The 24,169-nt window shown below is 40.8% G+C and overlaps 1 protein-coding gene across 2 annotated transcripts in view; it reads left to right on the top strand.

Moving 5' to 3' along the window:
* The window catches only part of EMC1 (ER membrane protein complex subunit 1), a 38,277-nt gene extending 14,678 nt beyond the window's left edge, over nt 1-23,599 (top strand). The window contains exons 10-23 of one of the 2 annotated variants that reach the window (XM_033922515.1): nt 422-469; nt 1,100-1,222; nt 8,505-8,601; nt 9,075-9,191; nt 11,297-11,496; nt 12,551-12,700; nt 13,771-13,932; nt 15,539-15,658; nt 16,066-16,203; nt 16,593-16,766; nt 18,413-18,623; nt 21,206-21,290; nt 21,366-21,495; nt 22,712-23,599. In XM_033922515.1, coding sequence (XP_033778406.1) covers nt 422-469; nt 1,100-1,222; nt 8,505-8,601; nt 9,075-9,191; nt 11,297-11,496; nt 12,551-12,700; nt 13,771-13,932; nt 15,539-15,658; nt 16,066-16,203; nt 16,593-16,766; nt 18,413-18,623; nt 21,206-21,290; nt 21,366-21,495; nt 22,712-22,891 — 1,935 coding nt within the window. In that variant the 3' untranslated portion in view covers nt 22,892-23,599. The remainder of the gene's footprint in view (nt 1-421; nt 470-1,099; nt 1,223-8,504; nt 8,602-9,074; nt 9,192-11,296; nt 11,497-12,550; nt 12,701-13,770; nt 13,933-15,538; nt 15,659-16,065; nt 16,204-16,592; nt 16,767-18,412; nt 18,624-21,205; nt 21,291-21,365; nt 21,496-22,711) is intronic. The other variant, XM_033922516.1, reaches the window with a different exon arrangement.
* The last annotated feature ends 570 nt before the right edge of the window (nt 23,600-24,169 follow it).

Raw genomic sequence — 24,169 nt, 5'->3', positions numbered from 1 at the left:
CACCAATCCTCCTCTCCGCTCCACCCCCCACTACCGCATATGCCCCTCTTCCCTTCCCCCAGTACCTCTTTAACATTCCTGGCAACCCCAATCTTCTGCTCGTGCCAGCGTTGACTCTGCCTCTGACATCACTTCCTGGACCCCCGTCTAGGAAGTGATGTCAGAGAAAGAGCCGATGCTGGTTCAAGCTGCAGATTAGGGGCTGTTGCTCGTGCCGGGATCATTAAAGAGGTATTGGGGAAGAAGGAGTGGGTGGGGGCGGGGGAGGTGCCCCACTGCTCCGGGTGCCTCTTATCCTCCCTTCGCCACTGGTTGTGGAGAAGGAGAATGGAAGTCAGCTGAACATGGGGAGCTCAGAGCTGAAGCATCTGGACTTTCTTGATAGCAGTTAGATAATACTGGTGTCCTTGTCTTGTTTTAGGTTCAGCTGTCTGAATCTCCTGAAAGTGCAGAACAACCCAGCGCCCAGGTATGCAGAAAAAAATGCTGCTCTCGCCTCCCAGGTAGCACCAAAGGAGTCTTGACCTTCCTCTGCTTGTAGGATGAATCTCTATTAAGGCAAAAAACTGTCAAAGGGAAAGGGATGGGACTTGATAATACCGTATACAATGACACAGTGACTGTTTCCCACGGCTTGGTATGAGTAACCCACAGGAATAGGGGTAGAAATTGATCAGTTGTTGTGGGTAAGGGGACAAGGACATTCACTGCCCCTTAGAGCAGTGAATGGCCTTGTCCCCGCAATAAAGGATCTGCCGCAAGTTTCCTCACTTCCCACCACTCCTGGTGAGCAGCCCTCTCCCTCCCTCTCACGGATCCAATAGCCCTCGCACCCTGGCTCTCCAAACACCGGCGGGAAAAAACCCCCCAAACACAACAACCCCGCAACTCTCCTGCGTTGGCCCCTTCCGCCTTCTGGGGTGACCTACAAGTCATTCAGAAGTTTCTTGCATGCAGCACTGCGCCGGGAACCTTTTTGCCGCTGTCCCTCTTTCCGCTGTAACTTCCGGTTTCTCTCTGCCTCCTTCCCTCTACTTTCTATACAGCAAGTGCTTCACCTTCAAGGTTACCAATTTCCCTTTTTATTTTTCTGCTCCAGGGGTCCTCGCAGTGTCCGAATCATACATACAACATTAACCTGTACTTGGCAGAGACCGGGCGCAGATTACTGGACACCACAATGACCTTAAGCTTGGACCACAGCGGTGTCTTACCAGAACAGGTAATCCCAGGACGTGTGCTGGATGCTGTCTGTTGGTAAAACATCAGGTATGCGAGATGAGGTATTGCAAAGCGGAATGATTATCTGTTCTACGCTTGCAAGATGACATCTGTTCAGAGTTGCTCAGTTAGGCAGGATTAGGCAATCTAAGGCAGAAGCTTCTGTGGGCGGAGGATAGCACAAAATAGCTGCGGTCAAAACAAAACAGTCCTCCTAACAGCGTTTTACGCTGCCTGTGTAGGGAGGGGGTGGCATCACAGGGATCGTGATTGTTGGGAGCCTGAAATTAATTGAGCAGGCTCAAGGCTGAAGATTTGCCTAGATGACTACTACCTTTGCGAATATTGTACTGTAAAGAGCGGTATTTCTAGCAATTTAAATTTTAAAAAAAAAAGTGACAAAAGTTCTCTTGGCACAGTTGAAAGGTGTTTTTATGTGCCGCAGAGAACATGACTAGCACCAGGTGGTCAAGGCTTTGGAATTGGCTAAAAATCTTTCTCCGTTCCCCCCCCCCAAGTTGTGCAATATTTCTGGGATTTAAAAATATTTTTGGGAGGGGCGTGGCTTGGAGCGCGCACGATATGGCAGCCTAACTGCAGCGCTCCCGTATCCAGGCAACAATCGGAACAAAATTAATACTTTACTTTTTTCAAATCGCGAGTAAAAACACTGAAAACAACGTCGGAGATGGCGAATATGAAGCAGGGGAAAGCTGAGAAACCTTCGACATCAGGTATCTCAGCAAAAAGAACTAAAGTTACTCCCCTGTCACCATCGAGTGTGCCGTTCCCGATGGAGACTGAAGAACTCAATGAAAAGGCTGATATAATGAATGAACTTTATAAAATAAAACTAATGCTGACTGAAAACTCAAATAAAATATCTGAAGTAAAAGAAGAGCTTCTTAACATGAAACTAGAAATCCAAACTGAGAGACTGAGAATGACAGTGCTGGAAGAAAAAGTGGAGAGGTTTGAATCTTTCACACAGGAATATGAAACTGATAAAAAAGAAATAACAGCTTTAAAAAATCAAATGGTGGACATGGAAAACCGAGGAAAAAGGAAGAACATCAGAATTTTGGGGCTGGCTGAAAATATTGAAGGAGAAGATCCAGTACAATTCCTGGAAAATCTGTTACCTAAACTGCTTCAGCTTAATTCAAAATGGCCGTTAGAAATTGAAAGAGCCCACAGAATCCCCACAAGAAAGCCTGTAAACCAGCCTGCTCCAAGACCTTTGATATTCAAGGTGCTACGGTATCAACAAGCTCAAGAAATATTAAAACTGGCAAAAGCAAATAAAAACTTGAATTATAAAGGATCAAAACTGATTTTAGTACCGGATTTTGCGAAATATACTGCTAACATAAGAAAACAATTCCTCACATACAGACAACAGCTGAAGGAAAAAGGATACATATATGGTCTATATTATCCATCCACTATGAGAATATCCAGTGGAAATAAATCCATATATTTTCAAGACCCGGCAAAGCTGAAAGAATTTCTGACACAAAAAGATCCTAAATTTATATAAAAAACAGAATAATTCAGCTGAAGAAAGAAGAAAGAAGAAAGAAGAATGAAGATGGAAAAAAAATGAAAATAAAGAAGATTATTAAAAAAAAAAAAAAAAAAAAAAAATTTTTTAAGATATAAGAAATTTTATTAACTGGAAATAGTATATATTAGAATAATGGATGCAATAATATAATAGTATTTAAAAAATCAGCATCCACAATTATTAATATCTCTAATTATTATTATATTAAAAAAAAAAAAAAAAAAAAATAATAAAAAAATAAAAAAATAATACTATATTAAAAAATTATATAAAATACAAGTTTTAATCAAATTTGATAATACATTCAATTATATACCACATTAAATTATTAAGATTAAGTAATAATGAAATGAGTTATAAAGAATTTATTATTAAATATTGAAAAAAATTTGTAATTGATCTATTGAGAATAAGATTTACTAATGAAATATATTAATTTATTACAAAATCAATATTTTAACTATGTATAAAGAAATTATAATTTTATGAAATATATACAAGAAAAGTAGTTGAATATTTACAGAAATAATTAAAAAATAGATGTCTAATAAATATTTATTTTATTTTGTTTGATTTTTCAGTCATAATAACTTATTATGATAAATAAGAAAATAATTAAATGAATGATAGATATTTAATAAAATATGAATTTATTATAAAACTTATGTATTGACATAAAATGTATATTTTAATCAATTATTCATTCATACTAATTTATTATGAAGATGATTTATGAAAATGATTGAAATGCATTATTATTAAGATTAATATTATATATTTATATTAAAAATGGATTTACTTAATTTATATGAAGATATATAGATATATATATAGAGAATAAGAGCTACATTTAAAATATGTTTATCTATTAAGAATATTATATTACATGTATGTATATTGAATATAATTTATGATTCAATTATATATAAATTTCAGAAAATTCATAAAATTTTATAGATTAAATGAATATAATTTTTAAGAATATAAGGGTAGAAGTATAAAGAATGTATTGAATTCAAAAATATGTTTTTAAATATTATAATGATTTATTAGTTGCCTGGAGAGGGTGTTGTAGGTTTTGCATGACCAATGCGTGTTCCAAATCAGAATAAGATAAAGGGTGGGAGGGGAGGGAAAATAATGGGTGGGATAGGGGATAAATTTTTAATGAATGTGCTGGGAACTAATCATGTAAATAATCATAGAATACTGGATAAAAATTGGATAAATATAATTATTAATTAGATGGATCTAAAAATGTATTCACTGAATGTCAATGGTTTAAATCATCCTATTAAGAAGAAGAAATTGTTATCGTTCCTTAAAAATCAAAACGCGGATATTTACTTTATTCAAGAAACTCATCTATCGGAAATTGAATCAAAAAAATTATCTGGAGGTTTTATTTCTAAATGTTTATTTGCACCGGCTTTAAAGAAAAAGGCTGGAGTGGCTGTTCTAATAAATAAAAAATGTAATGCAGATTTCAAATTAATTAATTATGATCCATTAGGAAGATGGGTACATGTCGAAATGGTTCTGGGAAATACTACCCTGAATTTATTCAATTTATATGCTCCTAATACGAATCAAATGGAGTTTTTTAAACAAATTCAACAGTTGCTTTTACCACTGGCTACATCTAATTTAATAGTAGCAGGGGATTTCAATGCTGTAATGGATCCGATATTGGATAAAAAACCAAGTAAAGTTATAAAATCATTAGGCTTAGATAATTTGATAACATCTTGTGATTTAGTAGATATATGGCGAATTCTTCATTTTAATGATCAGGAATTTTCTTTTTGTTCTCAGGTCCATAAATCTTTTTCACGAATTGATTATATATTTGTTTCTAATAATATAGCGCAGCGCATCTTAAAAGCAGTAATTGATCCCATTATAATTTCAGATCATGCTGGTGTGTGGATTAATCTTCAAAATTATGATGCTGAAAACCTAGATTTAATTTGGAGATTTAATAATGATTTATTAGCGGATTCAAAATTTCTTGAAGATTTCAAAATAAAAATGCAAGAATTCTTTCAATTTAATGAAACAGATGATATTAATGCTGAAATCTTATGGGATGCTTTTAAAGCAACTATGAGAGGAAATATTATTTCATATTCAACATTTATTAACAAACAAAAAAAAAAACAATTTCTTGAGATGGGAAATCAAATTAAATTATTAGAAAATAAATTAATTGAGAAATGGGAAAATAATACATTACAAGAATTATTAAAATTAAAAGTTAAATACAATGAAATTTCTTCTCAAATTGTGAGAAAAGACATTTTCAACAAACAAGTACAATATTATGGAAATTCAAATAAAGCGGGGAAATTATTAGCAAACTTTCTAAAAGCAAAGAAAAGAAAATCTAAGATTATTGCAATTAAAGATACACAAGGTAATACACATACCAACACAAAAGATATTATAACACAATTTCTTGATTTTTATAAAGAATTATATACTTCCAATTCTTATAAAAATAAAGAACAAGACGGATTAACTTTCTTAAATTCATATATTGGACCAAATATTCCAGATCATATAAAAGGAAGTTTAGAAGAACCTATATCTTTAAAAGAATTAGAAACAGCATTGAAGTCTCTTAGAGTTGGATCCGCTCCAGGTGGAGATGGGTATACTGTTGAATTTTATAAATTTTTCCAAAATATTATATTACCACATCTGTTAAATCTATATCAATATCAATTAAAGAATGAAAAAATTTCTGGTACTATGGCAGAATCGATAATTATAGTCTTACCAAAACCAAACAAAGATCCTACTTTGGTATCAAATTACAGGCCTATTTCATTATTGAATGTGGATAATAAATTAATGGCTAAAGTATTAGCATTAAGATTGGCAAAAGCTCTCCCTTTCATTATTGATGTACATCAAACAGGATTTATTGCTAAAAGACACTCATCAAATAATACTAGATTAGCATTCCACTCATTAAATTTAGCAAAAAATATAAATGATCCAGCTTTTTTAATATCTTTAGATGCAGAAAAAGCTTTTGACAGAGTGGAATGGAATTTTATATACCAAGCTTTACAATGGTTTGGTATAGGATCCGGTTTTATTAAAATGATTCAGACATTGTATAGCTCTCCTGGAGCAAGATTATATATTAATAATAATTTATCAAATAGATTTAACTTGCATAGGGGAGTTAGACAAGGATGCCCTCTGTCTCCTTTACTTTTCGATATTGTCCTAGAACCTTTATTAATTGCAATAAACAAAACTAAGGAGATAGAGGGAATATCATTCACCAGTTTTGAATTTAAATTATCTGCATATGCAGATGATATATTATTATATTTAAGAAAACCGGAAACTACTATTCCATGTATACTAAATTTAATAGAAAAATATGGTACTTTTTCTGGATATAAAATTAATTGGAATAAATCTGAAATTCTTCCAATAAATGTTCATTGTACCAAAGGATTATTTGACCCATATTCATTTATTTGGAAAGAGGATGGTATAAAATACTTAGGAATTATGATCAAAAATACAATAGAAGACACAGTCAAAGAGAATGAAAAACTTTTATTAAAAAAAATAACAGAAATGTGTGAGCAATGGAATCCATTACATCTTTCTTGGTGGGGAAGAATTCAAACAATTAAAATGATGATATTGCCTGTGGTTTGTTACCAAATGAGTATGATTCCAATATTTTTTCAGGGGTCATTTTATAAAAAACTTAATAATATTCTTACAAAATTTGTTTGGTGTGGGAAAAGACCAAGAATCGCTTTAGTATCATTACAAAGACCAATTATGGAAGGGGGGGTAAATTTTCCAAATTTTTATAGGTATCATCAAGCCTATATTTTAAGACAGGGTATGTATTGGATCCTCCCAGACCTTTTAGAAAATGTACCAGATTGGCTGTATTTAGAATGGCGGCTCCTGTTCCCTTTATATCCAGAACAATTAATAACTATAACAATGCCTAAAAGATACAAAGACCACAGAATTTTATTTGACACTTGGAAAACATTGAGATATATCAGTAATCTATCACCAGAACCTATTGCTAAATCTTTAAATCAATCAATATGGATAAACTCCAGGATCAGAATTGGCGGATATAAAATCGTCTGGAAACAATGGATAAATGCAGGAATAAGAACATTGAATGATATCATATCAGAAGGTTCACTGCTTAGTTTTTCACAATTGCAAAACAAATTTGGTTTAAACAAAACACAATATTTTAAATGGATGCAATTGAAGCAGGCCATTCAGGTAGGGTTCCCTGAATGGAAAAATCTAAATAATCAATATAGCCTACAGGTTCTATGTTTCCAGACGGATTTTTTGGGTCACCAAGCCGCAAAATGGTACAAATTGATATATGGATTTTTAAATAAAAAAAAGAAAACAGGTCTTAGAGATATTTGGAGTATTGAGATTGGTCAGAAAATTTCTGAATCTCAATGGCCAAGATTTTGGTCCTGGAGATTAAGATCTACAAGGTCAGCATCTATGAATCAAACATGGTTGTTCTTATTACATAGAGTGTTCTGGACCCCAACGCGCCTGCAAAAAATAGATAGTACTAGATCTAATAGATGCTGGCATTGTAAATTAGAAATAGGGACGTTAGATCATCTAATCTTTTTCTGTCCCTATGTAAACGCTTTTTGGAATTCAATATGGCCCCAAATTAATAAATTACTAGAAAATCATGTAGGACTCTCATATGACACTATATTATTTGGCACTGCAATGAGAACTATGAGTCCGATATCTGCAAATAATAATAAACTATTAATGATACTAACAGGAGTCGCCATGCAACAAATTACTCAAAATTGGAAAGATTACACCAAATTAAATTACACATTCTGGTGGAATTCTGTTTGTCATATTTATAAAATGGAAAAAATAATAGCTTTACAACAGGGAAATCTTCTTAATTTTAATAAAATTTGGCAACCATTGACAAATTATTCTAATGATTAAGTTCTTAGCACAAAGATAAATAAATTATACATGAATGGGGTGGGTTTTGAATAATTAATGAAATATATTATATAAAAAGGGAATGGGATTTATATTATACATATTATTGTATAAGTGATATCATACTATATTTTCAACATGATGTATTATTAATGATAATATTTAAGATATGTAATAATTTATTATATATTATATTTCTCAAATAATGTAAGAATGAAAAACTTATAAATAAAAATTTAAAAAAAAAAAAAAATATTTTTGGATTATAAGTATGCTGGAGAATCTGCCAGTTATCTGGAGCTATGCGTACATAGAGCATAGAACATAGAGTATGACGGTAGAAAAGGGCCGACGGCCCAACTAGTCTGCCCACTCAAGAACCCTTCCCTGGAGTATCTATCGTTTGAGCATAACTCTGTAGTACTCCCACCTGTTTGTCCCATCGACTCTTGAAGTCTAGCACACTACTGGCGTATGCCCCAGTTCCCCCAAGATCTAAGCAAAGGTTCCCTGCAGTAGAATCCCATGTTCCTGGAGTTAGTGGAGAATATATTGACTCCAAGCTGGCACTCGAACCCAGGGTTAATGTCACAATAAATGGCCCTTAGATCAGGAGGTCATTTAGCACCTTTTAGACTTGATATAAAACCTGTGTAAAGCAGGTTTGTGTGACTGCTTTAAAAAGCCTGTTCCCCTGTTTCATTGACAGCTCTATATCCAGGTATTTCTGAAGAAAGATGACTCTGTGGGGTATCGTGCTTTGGTTCAGACACAGGATCACACACTGCTTTTTTTGCAGCAGCCAGGTGAGAGCAAGGAAGGATGCTAACTGTGTGGAATACTCTCTCGGTAGAGGTGGTGGAGCCAAAAACTTATGTCTGAATTCAAGAAAATGCGGGACAGGCATGTGGGATCTCTTAGGGAGAGAAGGAGGTAGTGGATGCTGTGGATGGGCCGCACACTTCCAGATGCCTTCCAGCCGGGTCACCAGGTTTAGGGTGCTGAAGTTTGCACGACACTGTACCGTGTTTCCTGGAAAATAAGCCCTAGCATGATTTTCGGGGTAGATCTTAATATAAGCCCTACCCCCGAAAATAAGCCCTAGTCGCCTGGACGTGAGAAAGCCAAAAGGCTGTCCTCACGATGTTGTAGTCCTGTTTTTTGCTGTTGGGAGGGGGGCGAAGAGGGGGAGTCACTCTGTCTCCTCGGATGATTCTTTTCTTACTGAGCCATGACGGGCTTTGTGGCTAAACATCCATTCAAGTCTCCTTGTTTGCAGGAAAAATTTTGTGGAGTCGTGAAGAATCGCTAGCAGAAGTTGTTACAATGGAGATGGTGGACCTACCGTTGACGGGTGCTCAAGCGGAGCTAGAGGGAGAGTTTGGAAAGAAAGCAGGTACGATTGATTGTTCACTCATTTTTCTAGTCCCACCTAAAACACCCACCAATGCTTGCTTTTTAAATTCAGCATGCTGTCTTTTGGCTGTATTGATGTCTCTGGAAATTGTAGTCACTGTGTGTATTGTGTTGGTTTCTCCTTATTTAAGAAAGAAGCTTTCTTAATTTCTCTCTTTCTTATCACCCCTCATTTTCTGCTCAGCTGTCAGACCGATATTCAATCGGATTAAATTTGATCATGTATCAGATTATTATCAGAGTTTACGTTGGTTGCAGATTGAAGTGAGAATATTATTCAAGTTTGGTTGCATTTGCTATAAGACGCACATCACCGATCGCCTTAAGTTCGTTGACAGAAAGCGCTTTGCACGTCAATCCAGACTATTTGCATTCCCTTCGATAAAAGGTTGCCTATATAAATGATTTTTCAATAGAATTATTGCTTACTAGGCAGCTCTATGGGATAAGAACTTTGGTTATTTGATTTTAAGATCTGATACTTATCTAATTATCATGAAATTGATAAAAATTATCTTTTGGAGAAATTGTTTTAAATAGTTGAATTGTAATTCACTGTGAATTTGCAGTGCTCTAGCATTGTAAACCGTACCGAACTGCAAGGTAGATGTGGTATATAAATGAATTGTTATGTTATGATAGACTAATCATAGGATTATCAGATGACATCGCGCTCTTTGCCATTCTTGCCCTTAACATGCCATGTTACAGTGTAAGGGACTTTCCTGCTCCCAGCACTTTGTAATGGGGATAAGGAAGATTTTTAATAACGGAGTTGGAAAAAAATGTTGTTTACTCAAAATTGACAGCTTAAATCAGGGGTCTCCAAAGTACAGCCCACAATATGATTTTATCCAGCCTGCAGAAGAATTGTGCAGAAATGTGCCAATTGGATTATTTTTCCAATGAGAATCCACAAAAAACAAACCAACCACGGGGTGTTGATAGATTTCAAATGCATTAATTAAAATTGTGTTCAAAATATATTGATATTCCATATTATGTTAATATTAATATTGTTCACAACTTTATTTAATACTGAATCGTAATTGTATACTTCGCGGTATTTCTTCATACTTGTTCGGCCTCGAGCGACAGTGTCAGTTCGCGGCGTTGTAGGTAGCTCTGGTGCTGTGACTAATCTTTAAATTGAATCTGGAAATTTTACTAGTCATTATGTTTAATTGTAATGAAAATATGAGAATTTGCTGGTAGCATTCATCGTCATTAATATACGATAATTTAATCTGTAATTAGTTTATAAAATTTTCTGCTTTCAATGAAACTCATATCTAGAATTATTTATTTATTTTTACTACGGCCCGCTGAAATATCCACTGTGGCCCTCGTGGCGAAATGTTTGGAGACCCCTAGCCTAAATAATTTGGCCCTTAATGCTGGGTTATAGAATTTCCAACCCTGCTAATAGCTCCTAGGTACGGACACTGATCTCAAAAGTGGAAAAGACAGGCTAGGAAGTGTCTTTGTATTTCTTGTGTGATCAAATGAAATGTTTCTTATTTTCCTGCTGCGTTGGACTCAGCCATTCAAGGTAACTTCTCTTTTCCTTGATGTCTTCTTGAACAGTTGGAGGCGAGTGGTACTATGTGGCATCTTGTTTAAGTAGCTGGCGGCATTTGCCGGCATATAGGATGCACTTTTTTCCCCTCAAAATGCACTTAAAATATGGGGTGTGTCTTATGTGCCGATAATCAAAATTATGAGCTCTGCACCCTGTCCGTCCTACCTCCTCTGCTGCTGGAATCCCTGGTGGTCCAGAGGTGCAGCGGACAGGAGCGAGCTTTCCGTGCTCCTGCCCCACTGCTAACCTGGTCAGTCAGTCGGTCGCTGCCGTGTCTGCCCCGAGTTCTGGCTTCAGCCACTGAGCAGTACCGAGCAGGGGCGTACATTGGCGCTGCTGCTCGGCGCTGAGCGGCTTCCTGAATGGCTTCCATGAATTCCTGATGGATGAGCTGGAATTGCATTTGAGTTAAATACGGAGAATAGATTCTGTTTGAAAAATATTTGGCTGCTTCCCAATGTGTACCCTGACTGAATCGAGCTCTTGTTGTGTCCTGTCCACAGATGGATTGCTGGGCATGTTTCTGAAACGCCTCTCCTCCCAGTTCATACTCCTGCAGTCCTGGACCGCCCACCTCTGGAAAATGTTCTACGATGCTCGCAAACCACGCAGCCAAATCAAGAATGAGATCCACATTGATACCTTGGCTAGGGATGAGTTTAATCTTCAGAAAATGATGGTGATGGTGACAGCTTCGGGGAAGGTGAGTGATGGTGGCAGGATTTGGGGGAATGACTGGGATCAGATGAAGAGCAGAACTTGTGGGTGAGATTTAATGAAATGTAAGGTAAGGGCTCTTGTTTATTGAGGGAAGGCCCAAGTTCAGTCCTTGAGAGCCACAAATGCTCCAAATTTTCCAGGAAATCCCTACCCACTACCTCTATTGTATACAAATCACCTCTCAGACATATTGATTTGGATAGCCTGAAAATCTGGCCTGTTGGCAGCTCCGAGGACTGAATATGGATACATTTGATGTAGGGGACCTATGAGTGTCTTGGCCTTGGTGACGAACCACAAGAATTTCTGAAGAAGCTGAGGTTCAATTCCAGGTATCCAGTAAATGATTTTGTCATGGGTATGTTGAGAGTTGGCATCCAGTGAATTATAGTACAAAAGGTTTGTCTGTGCTCTGGCTTGCCTGTGTACAGGACAATTCCCCTCAGACAAATGTGTCCTTACAATTGTGTGCACAGACAAGTGCAGCCCGTGTAGGATATCTGGAAGGCCCTGATTTGCTGAGACTCCTCAAGCCCCTCCCAAAGGATGTGACCTGAGGAGTCTCAGCAAATCAGGGCCTTCCAGATATCCAGTAAAAGGGTTCCCATAATCATGCTGTAAACCTAACCCTAACACTAGATAGGAAGTGAATTTGTTAAGTGTAGAGGTGGTGGTGGGGTTTCCTCCCATCCCCATCAAAAAGACAAAATAGTATCCTGTTGGGACGGACCTTCCAGTCAGTGCGTGCTGGTTTCTACCCTGTTCCGACCTATGAATTTAGCCCATATATGCCTCTCCAGTGGTACACCGACAAATCCCATTCACACAAATGTCGGCGTGCAATTGTCGATGTGTGTTTTTCCTGCGCACATTTGACGGGTCACCCTTTTGGGGTGAAGGTGAAGGTGAAGGGATGAGATGTATGAGCTATGGATATGGGGAAACCAGAGAAGGGCCTCCCCCCTCTTTATATTGTCTATTAAGTAATGTTATATGTGTAGCATTTTGATATAAACTATTGCTTTATGTATTTTCAGTTATTTGGTATCGAGAGCAGCTCTGGCACAATCCTCTGGAGACAGTACCTGCAGAACGTCCGTCCAGGGTCATCGTTTAAATTGGTGGTCCAGAGGACCACAGCCCACTTCCCACACCCTCCTCAGTGCACCCTCCTTGTCAAAGATAAGGTGAGTTGTCTGGGTCTAATTGCTTAACCTGGAACAGAACCCAAACAGAAACAAAATTGAAAGGTAAAGGGAAAAGCAGCAGTGCAAGCCCTGTTAGGAAGCTTCCTAACAAAGAGTTTGCACTGCTGCTTTTTCCCTTGGAGGGATTTATTTTTTTTCTAGGATTGCACCCGATGTTATAAGAGCGCCACCTACTGGATGTCTCTTGTACCCCTAAAACATGAACTGTGTCAGGTCTACAACACAAACTGAATGGACTGTTCTATTTGTATTTTAATAAATGTTTATTCATTTATCTCTGGTTGATGTGTACAGTTCCATCCCAACTTGTATATTTTTTTTTTTTTTTTTTTAAATCATTAATGGAGAATAATGCTATTTTCCCACTTTTGAATCCCACTCGAACATAGCCAAGCCAGTCCTCTGGCTAAGAAGCAGGAAACCAGCTACAAGGGCATCTTTAAGATGGTCAGTAGATGGCGCTGTTGATTGTTGGCTGCGACTTCCTCTTTTTGGGGGCCAGGCGAGAAGGGGGTGGGGTGAGGCTGTGATCATTGCCTCTGCCAGACCCTGACCCTAGCAACAGAAGACTTTTTTTTTTTTCCTTTCTGGAGCATCTGAAGACTTCTCTCCCTGTCACCTTCCGTTTTTCTGCTTTATATGTGTTTTGTTTCTGTCTGGTTTAATGTGTCTCTGCTGCCCTGTACATGATACCTCTTCTCTTAAACGTCTGCAAATGCCATCATAATTATTGTGGGTTTTGCAGAATTTAAAATTGTGACCAACTATCTTTCCTGCCAGAATTCAAATTTGTGCCTCGGTTTCCTGTCTGAGGAAATCATTCACCTCAAACTCCAGCCAGACAGATTTGAGAAGCCACTATATAAAGACAAAACTGCAGACCCTGAAGAAAGCCACAGCACAATGGCTGAAACATTAGTTCTACTCACTTAGTCGCAGCAGGACCTAGACAAATGCAGCAAACACGATGCTTGTTCGCATGTGCTCGCTTTCTCTGTGTGTACCCACCTCCTGTTTCATTTCAGAAGTGACTCCTTTTCTCTTTTTAGGAGTCTGGGTTGAGCTCGCTCTATGTCTTTAATCCAATCTTTGGGAAATGGAGTCAGGTGACCCCTCCAGGGTTAAAGCGCCCCATCCTGCAGTCCCTCCTCCTGCCCATCATGGATCATGATTACGCCAAAGTGCTGCTTCTGATAGATGACGAGCACAAGGTAAGGCCCGAGGAGCTTCAGCTTCCCCCTCTCTGGAGGTTGTCTTTTTCTATGCACGAGCTTGAGTGTTTCTACTCCAAGCAAAACTTAAGTGACACTTACCCTTTAAAAAAAGGCACCGGAGGGAGGGGGGTAGCCTGCACAGAGTGGCAGGCCCCCCCCCCCAGACATCTTTTTGAGCGGACTAGATGGGCCGTGCTGGTCTTTCTCTACTATCATTTTACTATGGATAGTGTGTAAAAAGATGTGGATAATTATTTCCAGGGCTTTGTTAACAGATTTTGCTTGTAACTGTATGAAGATCAGATTTTCTGCAGACTCAGGGCACTCTATTAACTTCCCATCTGATGCTCTACCTCCATTATTGGAAGTGCCAGGGTTTTTTGTTTTTTTTGGGGGGGGGGTTCAGGTTTTTCAAGCTACAATTTTTTTTTTCTTCTTTTCCTTGGTTTATATATTTTGTTACTCTGTTGCATCACTAGAAGACATCAAGGAGTAACATAACATAGTAGATGTCGGCAGATAAAGACTGGAATGGTCCATCCAGTCTGCCCAACCTGATTCAATTTAAATTTTTAAATTTTTTTTCTTCTTAGCTATTTCTAGGCAAGAATCCAAAGCTCTACCCAGTACTGTGCTTGGGTTCCTACTGCCAAAATCTCCGTTAAAACCTACTCCAGCCCATCTACACCCTCCCAGCCATTGAAGCCCTCCCCAGCCCATCCTCCACCAAATGGCCATATACAGACAGTGCAAGTCTGCCCAGTACTGGCCTTAGTTCAATTTTTAATATTATTGTCTGATTCTAGATCCTCTGTGTTCATCCCACGCTTCTTTGAACTCAGTCACAGTTTTACTCTCCACCACCAGTAATTCAGCAGACACTAAACTAGCAAAGAAAACAAAGATCCAGCGGCAGCAGCAGAGAGGCAAAAAGAAAGAGGAGGGAGAGGGTTACGGTGAATTAAAGAACGAAAAAAATCCGAAGGCCAAGGAATCCATAACAAATACCCGAGAGCAGCTCAGGAAAGGAGAGATGGCAAAAGTGATCACTGGTTAGGGAGCTTAAGACTGTGATGAACGAGTATTTAGGGCTACAGTATAATCCCGTTATACCGGACTTGCTTATAACGGAACTTCGCATATAGCGGACGAGGTCCACTGGTCTCGGCCGAGCACCATTATAAACACAGAAAATCATCGGATATAACGGATTCACATATAACGGACTTTCAGATATACCGGACAACCAATTTGATCACCAGAGCCGCTTTTAGCTGTAGTTTTATTCGGCTATAACGGACATGCTGGCTCCGCCTACAAGGCACGTGGCATGCCGATGTTATAGTTTCAAAATGCAGCCCAGAAAAAAAATGACCGATTTACGTTGTTTAAGTTGCCCTAAATAAAGTTTTTAAAAAATACAACTCTGGATATAATGGACTGGTTTTCCAGGTCCCTTGAAGTCCATTATAACAGGATTATACTGTATTTTGAACTTAGGAAGGGAAGATCAAGAGGAAAGGTATTCTGGAGGGAAGGGGCTAAGCACCAGAAAGCTGGAGTTGCTTCACTTCTTGATTTTATTTTGTCTGTTGGTCTCCAGGTCACAGCCTTTCCAGCAACAAAGAACGTCCTTCACCAGCTGAAGGATGTGGCCTCTGCCGTATTCTTTTATTTGGTGGATTCGGACCAGGGCAGGCTGACGGGATTCCGGCTGCACAAGGTACCCTGGAAAAAGCCATCATACTCCTTAACCGCGTAAACATAAGTTCAACACGGTTTACAAAAGATTATAAACAATATAATAATGACACGAAGAGTTATTTGACCAAGTATTTTGAAAAAAAGATAGGTTTTCAATTGAATTCCTAAAATGTTTATAAGAATAAGCTCCACGTGGTATCTGTTTTTAGAATCTGAAATAAGCTCCTCGGGTGCCCTGATTTTGTTAGTGTTTCATTATGATTTTTGTGTCGAGAACTCTCCAAAATGTGGTACCTGACCGAAACAGCTGCCGCTTTCCTAGCTTTTCCTGTTTCTCAGTCATTCTTTTAAAAGAAATATCTCCCGATGGCCGGAGTTCAGGCCTGTGTAGACCTTTCACCCCTAAATCCTGCCTTGTTGTCACAGGATCTGACCACAGAGGAAATGTGGGATGTGACAATAGCGACGGAACTTCAGCGGGTCACCTGTGTGAAGGGAAAGAGAGCCAGTGAGCATGTGCACTCCCAGGGGCGTGTAATGGGCGATCGCAGTGTGCTGTACAAGGTATGTGCGATACGATGGAATGGTTCCACTGTGGTGTTAGTGTACCTACTCTGGGGAAGGTGTGAGCCCGGGAGATCATTGACCTACAGATTTCCTGATGAAATTAAGTGTTATATGTTCCCTGAGCTTAGTAACAGTGGTGGAAGGGAATGAGTGGACAGTGTGGAGGGGTCTTAGAAGCTGGTCAGCAAGTGAATACTGGCAGAATCTATAACTTAAGACTGGCGGGGTTACAGGTACTACTATTAATTATTTCTGCACAGTCACAAAGAAGAAAACAGTCCCTGCTCCAAAGAGCTTACTACCCCCACTTCAGGATAGCTCACAGATTAGATATGTTGCTTACGTGACCGATTGCACTCACTGTACCATTTCCCAACTCTTCCCAGTATCTGAACCCGAATCTGTTGGCAGTGGTGACGGAAAGTACGGATATGCATCCGGAACGCACCTTCATTGGGATCCACCTGTTCGATGGCGTTACAGGCCGCATTATCCATTCCTCCATCCAGAGGAAGGCTAAGGGTCCCGTCCACATCGTGCACTCGGAGAACTGGGTGGTGGTAAGATGTGAAACTCCGCCTCCCGCTAAAACGGTTTTGTAGCACTTAAATGCACAGACGCTTGCCACAAAAGCGTAAAACAGCACCTCCAAATTGCACAGAAAGTCAGTGATGGGGGTCCCTTTTCTCTTTTAAGGTCTTTCGATAGAACAGAAGGATTAATTGCAGTGTATCATGAGATGCCAACAAGGAGGAGAGGCGCTGGCCGACTGCTTACAGGACGTGCCAATCAGCCGGCGCCTGTGTCTCTCTCCTTCTGCAGCACCCCCCCACTGGTGGTAATAGGTTCAAGGCCGCGGCTAGGGGACATCCTCATTGATGTGATGACATCACGCGTACGCATGATGTCATCACGTCGACATCTGCGCCTTTCCGGGTGCCCTCCAGCCGCAACCCCGAGATTAGTGTGGCCGCAGCTTAAAAAGTTTGCGACACACTGGTTTACTGAATGGAGCCCGGCCGGTGAAATCTTGTGGTAAGAAATTCTTAGCATGTCTTGGAGCTGTTCAGTACAGGAGAGGACAGCTGTAGTGCGCATCTTGGCGGGTAAGAGGCGCAGTTTTCTAGTGAAAACACCAGCCTCGCACAGAGCAGATCACTGCCAGAAAGATGTCTGCACGGCCTGCATTCAGATGGGGGTTCTACTTATTGAGGGATTGCTGATCTTAAATGGGAAAACCTCTGGCTAAGAATTATTTGGCCCTGAAATTGAGCTTGTGGTAGGAGGGATGGGCTACAGGGTGGAGATAAACCAGGATTCTTAGAAAGGCTCCAGCAATGTACAATGTGATCTACTGGCTTTCTGTGGTACAATCAAAGCAGTTTATATATTATATACAGGGACATATTTTGTATACACTATTATGTATACACTTCTCCCTCCGTATTCACGGGGATTAGGGGCAGAGCCAGCTCGTGAATAACTTTTAGGGCCAACTCTGACCCCCCCCCCCCCCCGCCACCCTCCTGCATCCCGGACTTCTTCACACCTTACCTGGTGGTCTAGCGGTGAAGCGGGGCAGGAGTGATCTTCCTAAACCCCTGACCCCTGCAAAGCCGTCAACAGAAATGGCTGCCATGAGTTCCCGTGGTCTCATGAGACTACAACAGGAACACACGGCAGCCATTTTTGTTGACAACTCTGCACGGGGCAGGAGCATAGGAAGATTGATCCCGCTGCACTTCACTGCTAGCCACCAGGTACAGTGTAGAGAGGTCCAGGAGGGGTGGGTGGGAGGGTCAGGGTCTAGAAACTCACGAATAACTGAAGTCGTACTCGTGAGTTCTAAACCCGCAAATTTAGAGGGAGAAGTGTGTGATGTATGGTTTTGTTTTTTTTTTTTAAGTTTCAAGTTCAAGTTTATTAAAATTTTAACATGCAACTCATTCTGAGCGGGATAGAAAGTGACTTGCCCAGAGTCACAAGGAGTGGCAGTGGGAATCGAGGCCAGCTCCCCTGGTTCTCAGGCTTTTGCACAACCACTAAGCCGCTACTTGCTTATTTGTGGCAAGTGGGTCCCAGTGTCTTGCACAGCTGTACATGGAAAACTCGTGCATGATGTGTAGGGTTCGTCTAACCCTCTCCTGGCTGATGCAGGGATGCTAAAGCGGTTTCTGATCTAACATGGCACCTGTCTTTTCTTCAGTACCAGTACTGGAACACCAAGTCCCGGCGCAATGAGCTGACGGTCCTAGAACTGTTTGAAGGGACAGAGCAGTACAACAGTACGACCTTTAGCTCCCTGGACCGCCCCCATATGCCGCATATCCTGCAGCAGTCCTACATCTTCCCATCCGCCATCAACGCCATGGAAGTTACCATCACTGAGCGAGGAATCACAAGCCGGCATATACTATGTGAGTACCAGGGAGGGATTGGGGATCAGTTCACGGAGACCCAGTAGTGCTTCCACTGCTAGTTTGAAAAAGCGGCAGGAATTGGGGGATATCTCCGATGTGCATCTCTAAAGCGCCTTGTGGACAAAGTTTTGGTGTGTGGTCCAAGCACCTAAGCTTGTTTTATGGGTATTGCCAAAGTTATTTTGGCTTTAGATGTGAACTAGGTCTTGATGCTGGATTGACAGTCTAGAACTGGGTGTGTCATTGAAGACCAGTGGTTCTCAATCCTGTCCTGGGGTACCTCCAGTCAGTTGGGTTTTCAAGATATCCCTAATGAATTAAGCCATATTTGCATGCCTGTCTCCTACATTATATGCAAATCTCTCTCATGCATATTCATTAGGGATATCCTGAAAACCCAACTGGCTGGGGGTCCCCCTAGGATAGGGTTGAGAACCACTGTTGTAGATAATATGATGAAACCTTCCGCCTAATGTGTGGCAGTGGCCAAAAAAGCAAACAGGGTGCTGGGAATTATTTTAAAAGACTAAGAATGTTTTCTTTAGCATTCTCCAGACCAGTAGAAGTTAATCTTTACGAGTGGGTTATATACCTCATCATAAGCAGCAGGTGAAGACTGAAGCAATTTCTATCAGTCTTCTTTCAGTCTCCAGCAGGTGTGAGTGAGTTGTACCCATCTCCCTTGGTAGGGCTGTTGGAATTTGTTTAGGGGTTTCTAGTCCCTGGTTTTGGCCGGACAGAGCTTGGGTGGGCCCTGTTTGGGGGTCCGTCTGACCTCAGGGGTGTCAAACCTGGCGGGTCTTGAGTGGGGTTCCTTCCTCCAGCTCCCCACGTTTTTTAAGAGGAGCCTCAGCAGTAAACCTTGCCCCCTTAAATCAAGCAAGGCATATTGCTTCGAGAGCCTGTGGAGTCTGTTCTGGGGAAAAAAAATTCCTGAGGTAGTGCCTCCCTGTCAATTTACTGTATTTTTGCACTAACCGCCACTTTAAATCTAGTTAGGTCACGTATGGAGCAATTGAGCCCTTCTCCGGGGGGAGTGGTGCGACCACACCTTGAGTATTGCATTCAATTCTGGTCTTCTTATCTCAAGAAAGTTATAGCGGCACTAGAAAAGGTTCAAAGAAGAGCGACCACGATGGTAAAGGGGATGGAACTCCTCTCGTGTGAAGAGTTTAGGGCTCTTCAGCTTGGAAAAGAGACGGCAGAGGGAAGATATGATCGAAGTCTACAAAATCCTGAGTGGAGTAGAACAGGTACAAATGGATTGATTTTTCACTCTGTCAAAAATGACAAAGACTAGGGGTTGCTCTTCTTTGAACCTTATCTAGCGCCACTATATCTTTCTTGAGATAAGGAGACCAGAATTGAACGCGATGCTCCAGATGAATGTAAACCACTTAAGCTAGAAGCGGTATATAAATGGTAACAAGAAATAATACATAAAATAAGAGAGACTCAAAATGGAGAGAGTGCTTGCTATACAGCAAGGAAATTATTTTTTTTTTTTTTGTAAATTATCTTTATTGACAACTGCAAAGGAACACACAACCACGAGTGAAACAATCAGAAAACAGAGCATCCAGAAACAGTACAGGATATCAGAACAACAAATAATCGCAGTACAAAAACCCCATGTGTGGGTTCCCCTCACAATTGACATTTTAAAATACCAAACCCCACCACACAAACACACGCCAGTCCCACTCACGCAACCCAGACCACAACAATCATTCCCCACACATACCACTAGACAGCCAAACATCCAATCAGCCCAATCCTCACCCCCTACATCCACACCGGTGCAGCCACCCGAGAAAGATCAAAAACAAAACAGAAGCAAAAGCAAAAACAGGAAGACAGAGGGAGAAAGCGCAACCACCCCCACTAGGAAACAAATCAAGGAGAGGAAGACATGCCCTCCGACTCCAAACCGGAGCAGAGCTGCAACACCCTCTGCCACAGATCTCGATAGCAGCGGTGAGTCAAACTCCCAGCCTTAGGAAGCTCATAGCGCCCCACCATAGCCAAACGAGCCAGCCAATGCGAAAAGGATGCAACAGACTCGTCCACCCAATGCTGCAACAGGAGCTTTTTTACTACCAAGACAGCCATGTAAAGAACCCTGCGTTGAGGGAGCGTGAGCCCCCCCTCAATCAAATCACGCTGATCCCCCAAGAGCAGAAAACCATAAGACCATGGTATAGCTCGTTGAAGAAGGCGCTCCAAAAAGTTTCAAAAAGATTTGGGGGCCATTGATTGCATATTCTAATGATTAGACACCTTGGACACCTTTTTATTACATAGGACTATATTTAATGTGGGGATGGGGAGATATGTTATGTGATTTAATGGGTTTATTCCTGATGAATGGGATGGGTGGGGGAGGGGTCTTTTTTACATGCATTTGACAATAATTGTTAGAATGTCAAGTGATTTGTACGAATTATCTGATTGAATATTGTACACTTGTTGCAAGAGTTAAAACTGAATAAAGAATTAAAAAAAAAAAAGAAAGAGACTGGTCTTGTTTATATCTAGTTGCTCCTCTTCAAGGTTTATTTTTTTTCTCCATTTTGCAGTGGGACTTCCCTCGGGTGCCATTTTCTCTCTGCCTAAGGCACTGCTGGACCCTCGTCGCCCTGAAATTCCCACAGAATACACCAGGTAGTACCACAGGCTTTCTGTAAACAAGGTGAACAGAGTTTTACCTACATCTAATGCTTTGATTTTCGGTTTCAGAGAAGAGAACTTGATTCCTTATTCTCCAGACCTACAGATTCACGCTGAGCGCTTCATAAATTACAACCAGACAGTTTCCCGGGTGCGGGGCATTTACACAGCACCCTCGGGTTTGGAATCCACCTGTCTGGTGAGTCGGGGGCTTTTCCTCGCTGGTGAATAGAATAACATAAGGCTCCGGTGATTCTGTGGGGACCTGCATTCAATAGTGCACTTTTAAATTTAGAGTGTTTATTTTATTTTATTTGTGATGTGTAACAGAGCAATGCAGTTTACAGTCTAAAAACGAAGAAAGAAAGGAACTACAATTTATTGGACAGGACAAAAGCAGTCATTCTGGAGTCATCATAACTCAGGAACTGAGGGGAGGGGAAGAGGAAAGATTAGAGGGGGTGGGAGACATGAAGCCAAAAGCACAAACCGAGGGAGTACTGGTGGGATGGCTTACTGGTAAAGCAAGATGGGAAGGGGGTATTTGAGTGTTGTGGTAAGAGAAAATTCCATGTGCAGTTGATGTGGCCCCCATTAAACATGAAAGTACAAGGTTTACATTTTTACAAGATGACTGTGACGAGAAGTCACAGTTGCAGGGCTTTTAGTGGCAGAAAATTGGAAACAAATTGAGGCACCTCTGATACAGGTGGTGCAAAAGACGTTTGTGAAATGTACTACTTTTACTACTAATCACTTATATAGCGATAAAAGGCATACACAGCGCTGTACATTTTGACATTTATAGACGGTCCCTGCTCGGAAGAGCTTACAATCTAACTTGGACAGACAGACATGACATATAGGGATGGGGATGCAGAACCCAAGGCGAGAGGAGTTAAGAGTCGAAAGCACTCAGAGGTGGGCTGACATTTATAGACGGTCCCTGCTCGGAAGAGCTTACAATCTAATTTGGACAGACAGACATGACATATAGGGTTGGGGATGCAGAACCCAAGGTGAGAGGAACCCGCAGTAAGGATTCGGACAGCTTGTTCCAAGCATACGGCACAGCAAGGCAGAAGGGCCAGAGACTGTAGTTGGCAGTTGAAGAGAAGGACACAGATAGGAGGGACTTGCCAGTTGAGCAGAGCTCACGGGGGGGGGGGGGATTATAGGGGGAGATCCTGAGAAAGACAACTCAAGGGATTGCACAGCTCAGTTATAGGTTTACTTAGAAGTCAGTATTTTTCATTGTCCATCTGCTTGTGGCCATGTATAACCTATTAGTCTATTCTGGGCTAGAGGGACAAATTCTAGATTTGAAAATTTGGGATGGGTGTGGCATACCTTCTCATGCCAGATGTTTTGTATAGTGCCTATGCTGGACTAACACTTTTTTTTTTTTTTTTAAGGTTGTTGCCTATGGGCTGGACATCTACCAAACCCGAGTTTACCCGTCCAAGCAGTTTGATGTCCTGAAGGATGACTATGATTATATCCTAATTAGTAGCGTGCTCTTTGCGCTAGTGTTTGCTACCATGATCACCAAGAGACTGGCTCAGGTCAAGCTGCTGAACCGAGCTTGGCGATGATGGCGTGAGAGGGCAGAAGATGCTGGAGAGAGTTGGTGGTGCTGGTTACCGTTTTGTTCATCCTGCCTAAATCATTATGTTGTTGTCACACCCGTGACCAGAGCCTTTTCTGGTGCTGGAAACCCCTCCTCCCTGCACCAGAAACATTACAACTTTCTACAGGAAATAGCAAATGTGAGACTATAGTCAAACTAAACTATTTATGAAAAAAAATATTGCTGAAATGGTCAGAAGCTTCTAGAAAGTAGTAAGACCATGAACTACTGCCGTGTGTTTTCTACTGTACTGGGGTCTAGAAAACTGATGAGGGGGGGGGATACAGTTTATGAAATGATAAAGACTTTATTGGTCAGATTCATGGTTCCCAAACTGGGGGTTGGGATGTGAAATGATGTCAGAACATAGCTACCCCCCCATCCATTATGAGCTATGCCCAGTAGTGGCAGTAAATATGGGACCTGTGAGCCAGTGAATGTGCACAGGGCCTAACCCCCCTCCCCTGGAAACCTGTGTATATAGTACTAGGTCTGTGACCCCCGGGCTGACTGCTGCCTTCACGCTTTTGATAAGGGGGGAGGGGGCAGGGCTTTTGACATCGTCAGTTGAGGGTCATTAATTTCTAAACGTTAAATGGGATCATATTGGATAAAGATTTGAAACGCACTGGATCTGATATTTTTGGGTTAAAAATGAATAATTCAATAATGAGTTATTGTCTCTTCTTTTTATTAGAGTTTTGCTTGTGGTGTTTATTATAACTTCTCTCCACTTCCTCCCTTTTTAATGAACGGAATGGTTGTTCTAGCCTGAATCTGAAGCTTTCCTATTCTAGGAATGGAAACAGTGGCATAGCAAGTGGGGGAGGGGTGTGGGGACTGCCCTGGTGCCCTTCATGCTACTTCCGGGGGGGAGGAGGGGGCAGGCCTACTCGTTGGCGATGTGAAGTGGCTGCTATGAAGATTTAAAGTACAACGGCGGTAGGAGGTTGAGTCGGGATCTGGTGTCAGGCTGAGCCGCAGGATTCCACTGGGGGCTAGGGCGGAGCTCCTGGCCACCCCCCCCCCCCCCCAACAATGTTCCCCTGCCTGTGTAGACACCATCCACATATGCGGCAAGCTTAAAGGTATATTCACCCACACAAATGCCTGTGATCGATGACATGGCGTAAACATCATGGATGAATGGATCTAATGTCAGTGCAAACAACAAGGGTGACAGAGGACAGCCCTGCCTTTCTTATTTGGCTCTGAAGCATTGGTGGAATGAGGCATTATGACA

The sequence above is a fragment of the Geotrypetes seraphini genome, chromosome 15 (genome assembly GCF_902459505.1).
Source record: "Geotrypetes seraphini chromosome 15, aGeoSer1.1, whole genome shotgun sequence".
Taxonomy (NCBI): domain Eukaryota; kingdom Metazoa; phylum Chordata; class Amphibia; order Gymnophiona; family Dermophiidae; genus Geotrypetes; species Geotrypetes seraphini.
This window is presented reverse-complemented; position numbering and strand designations above follow the sequence as displayed.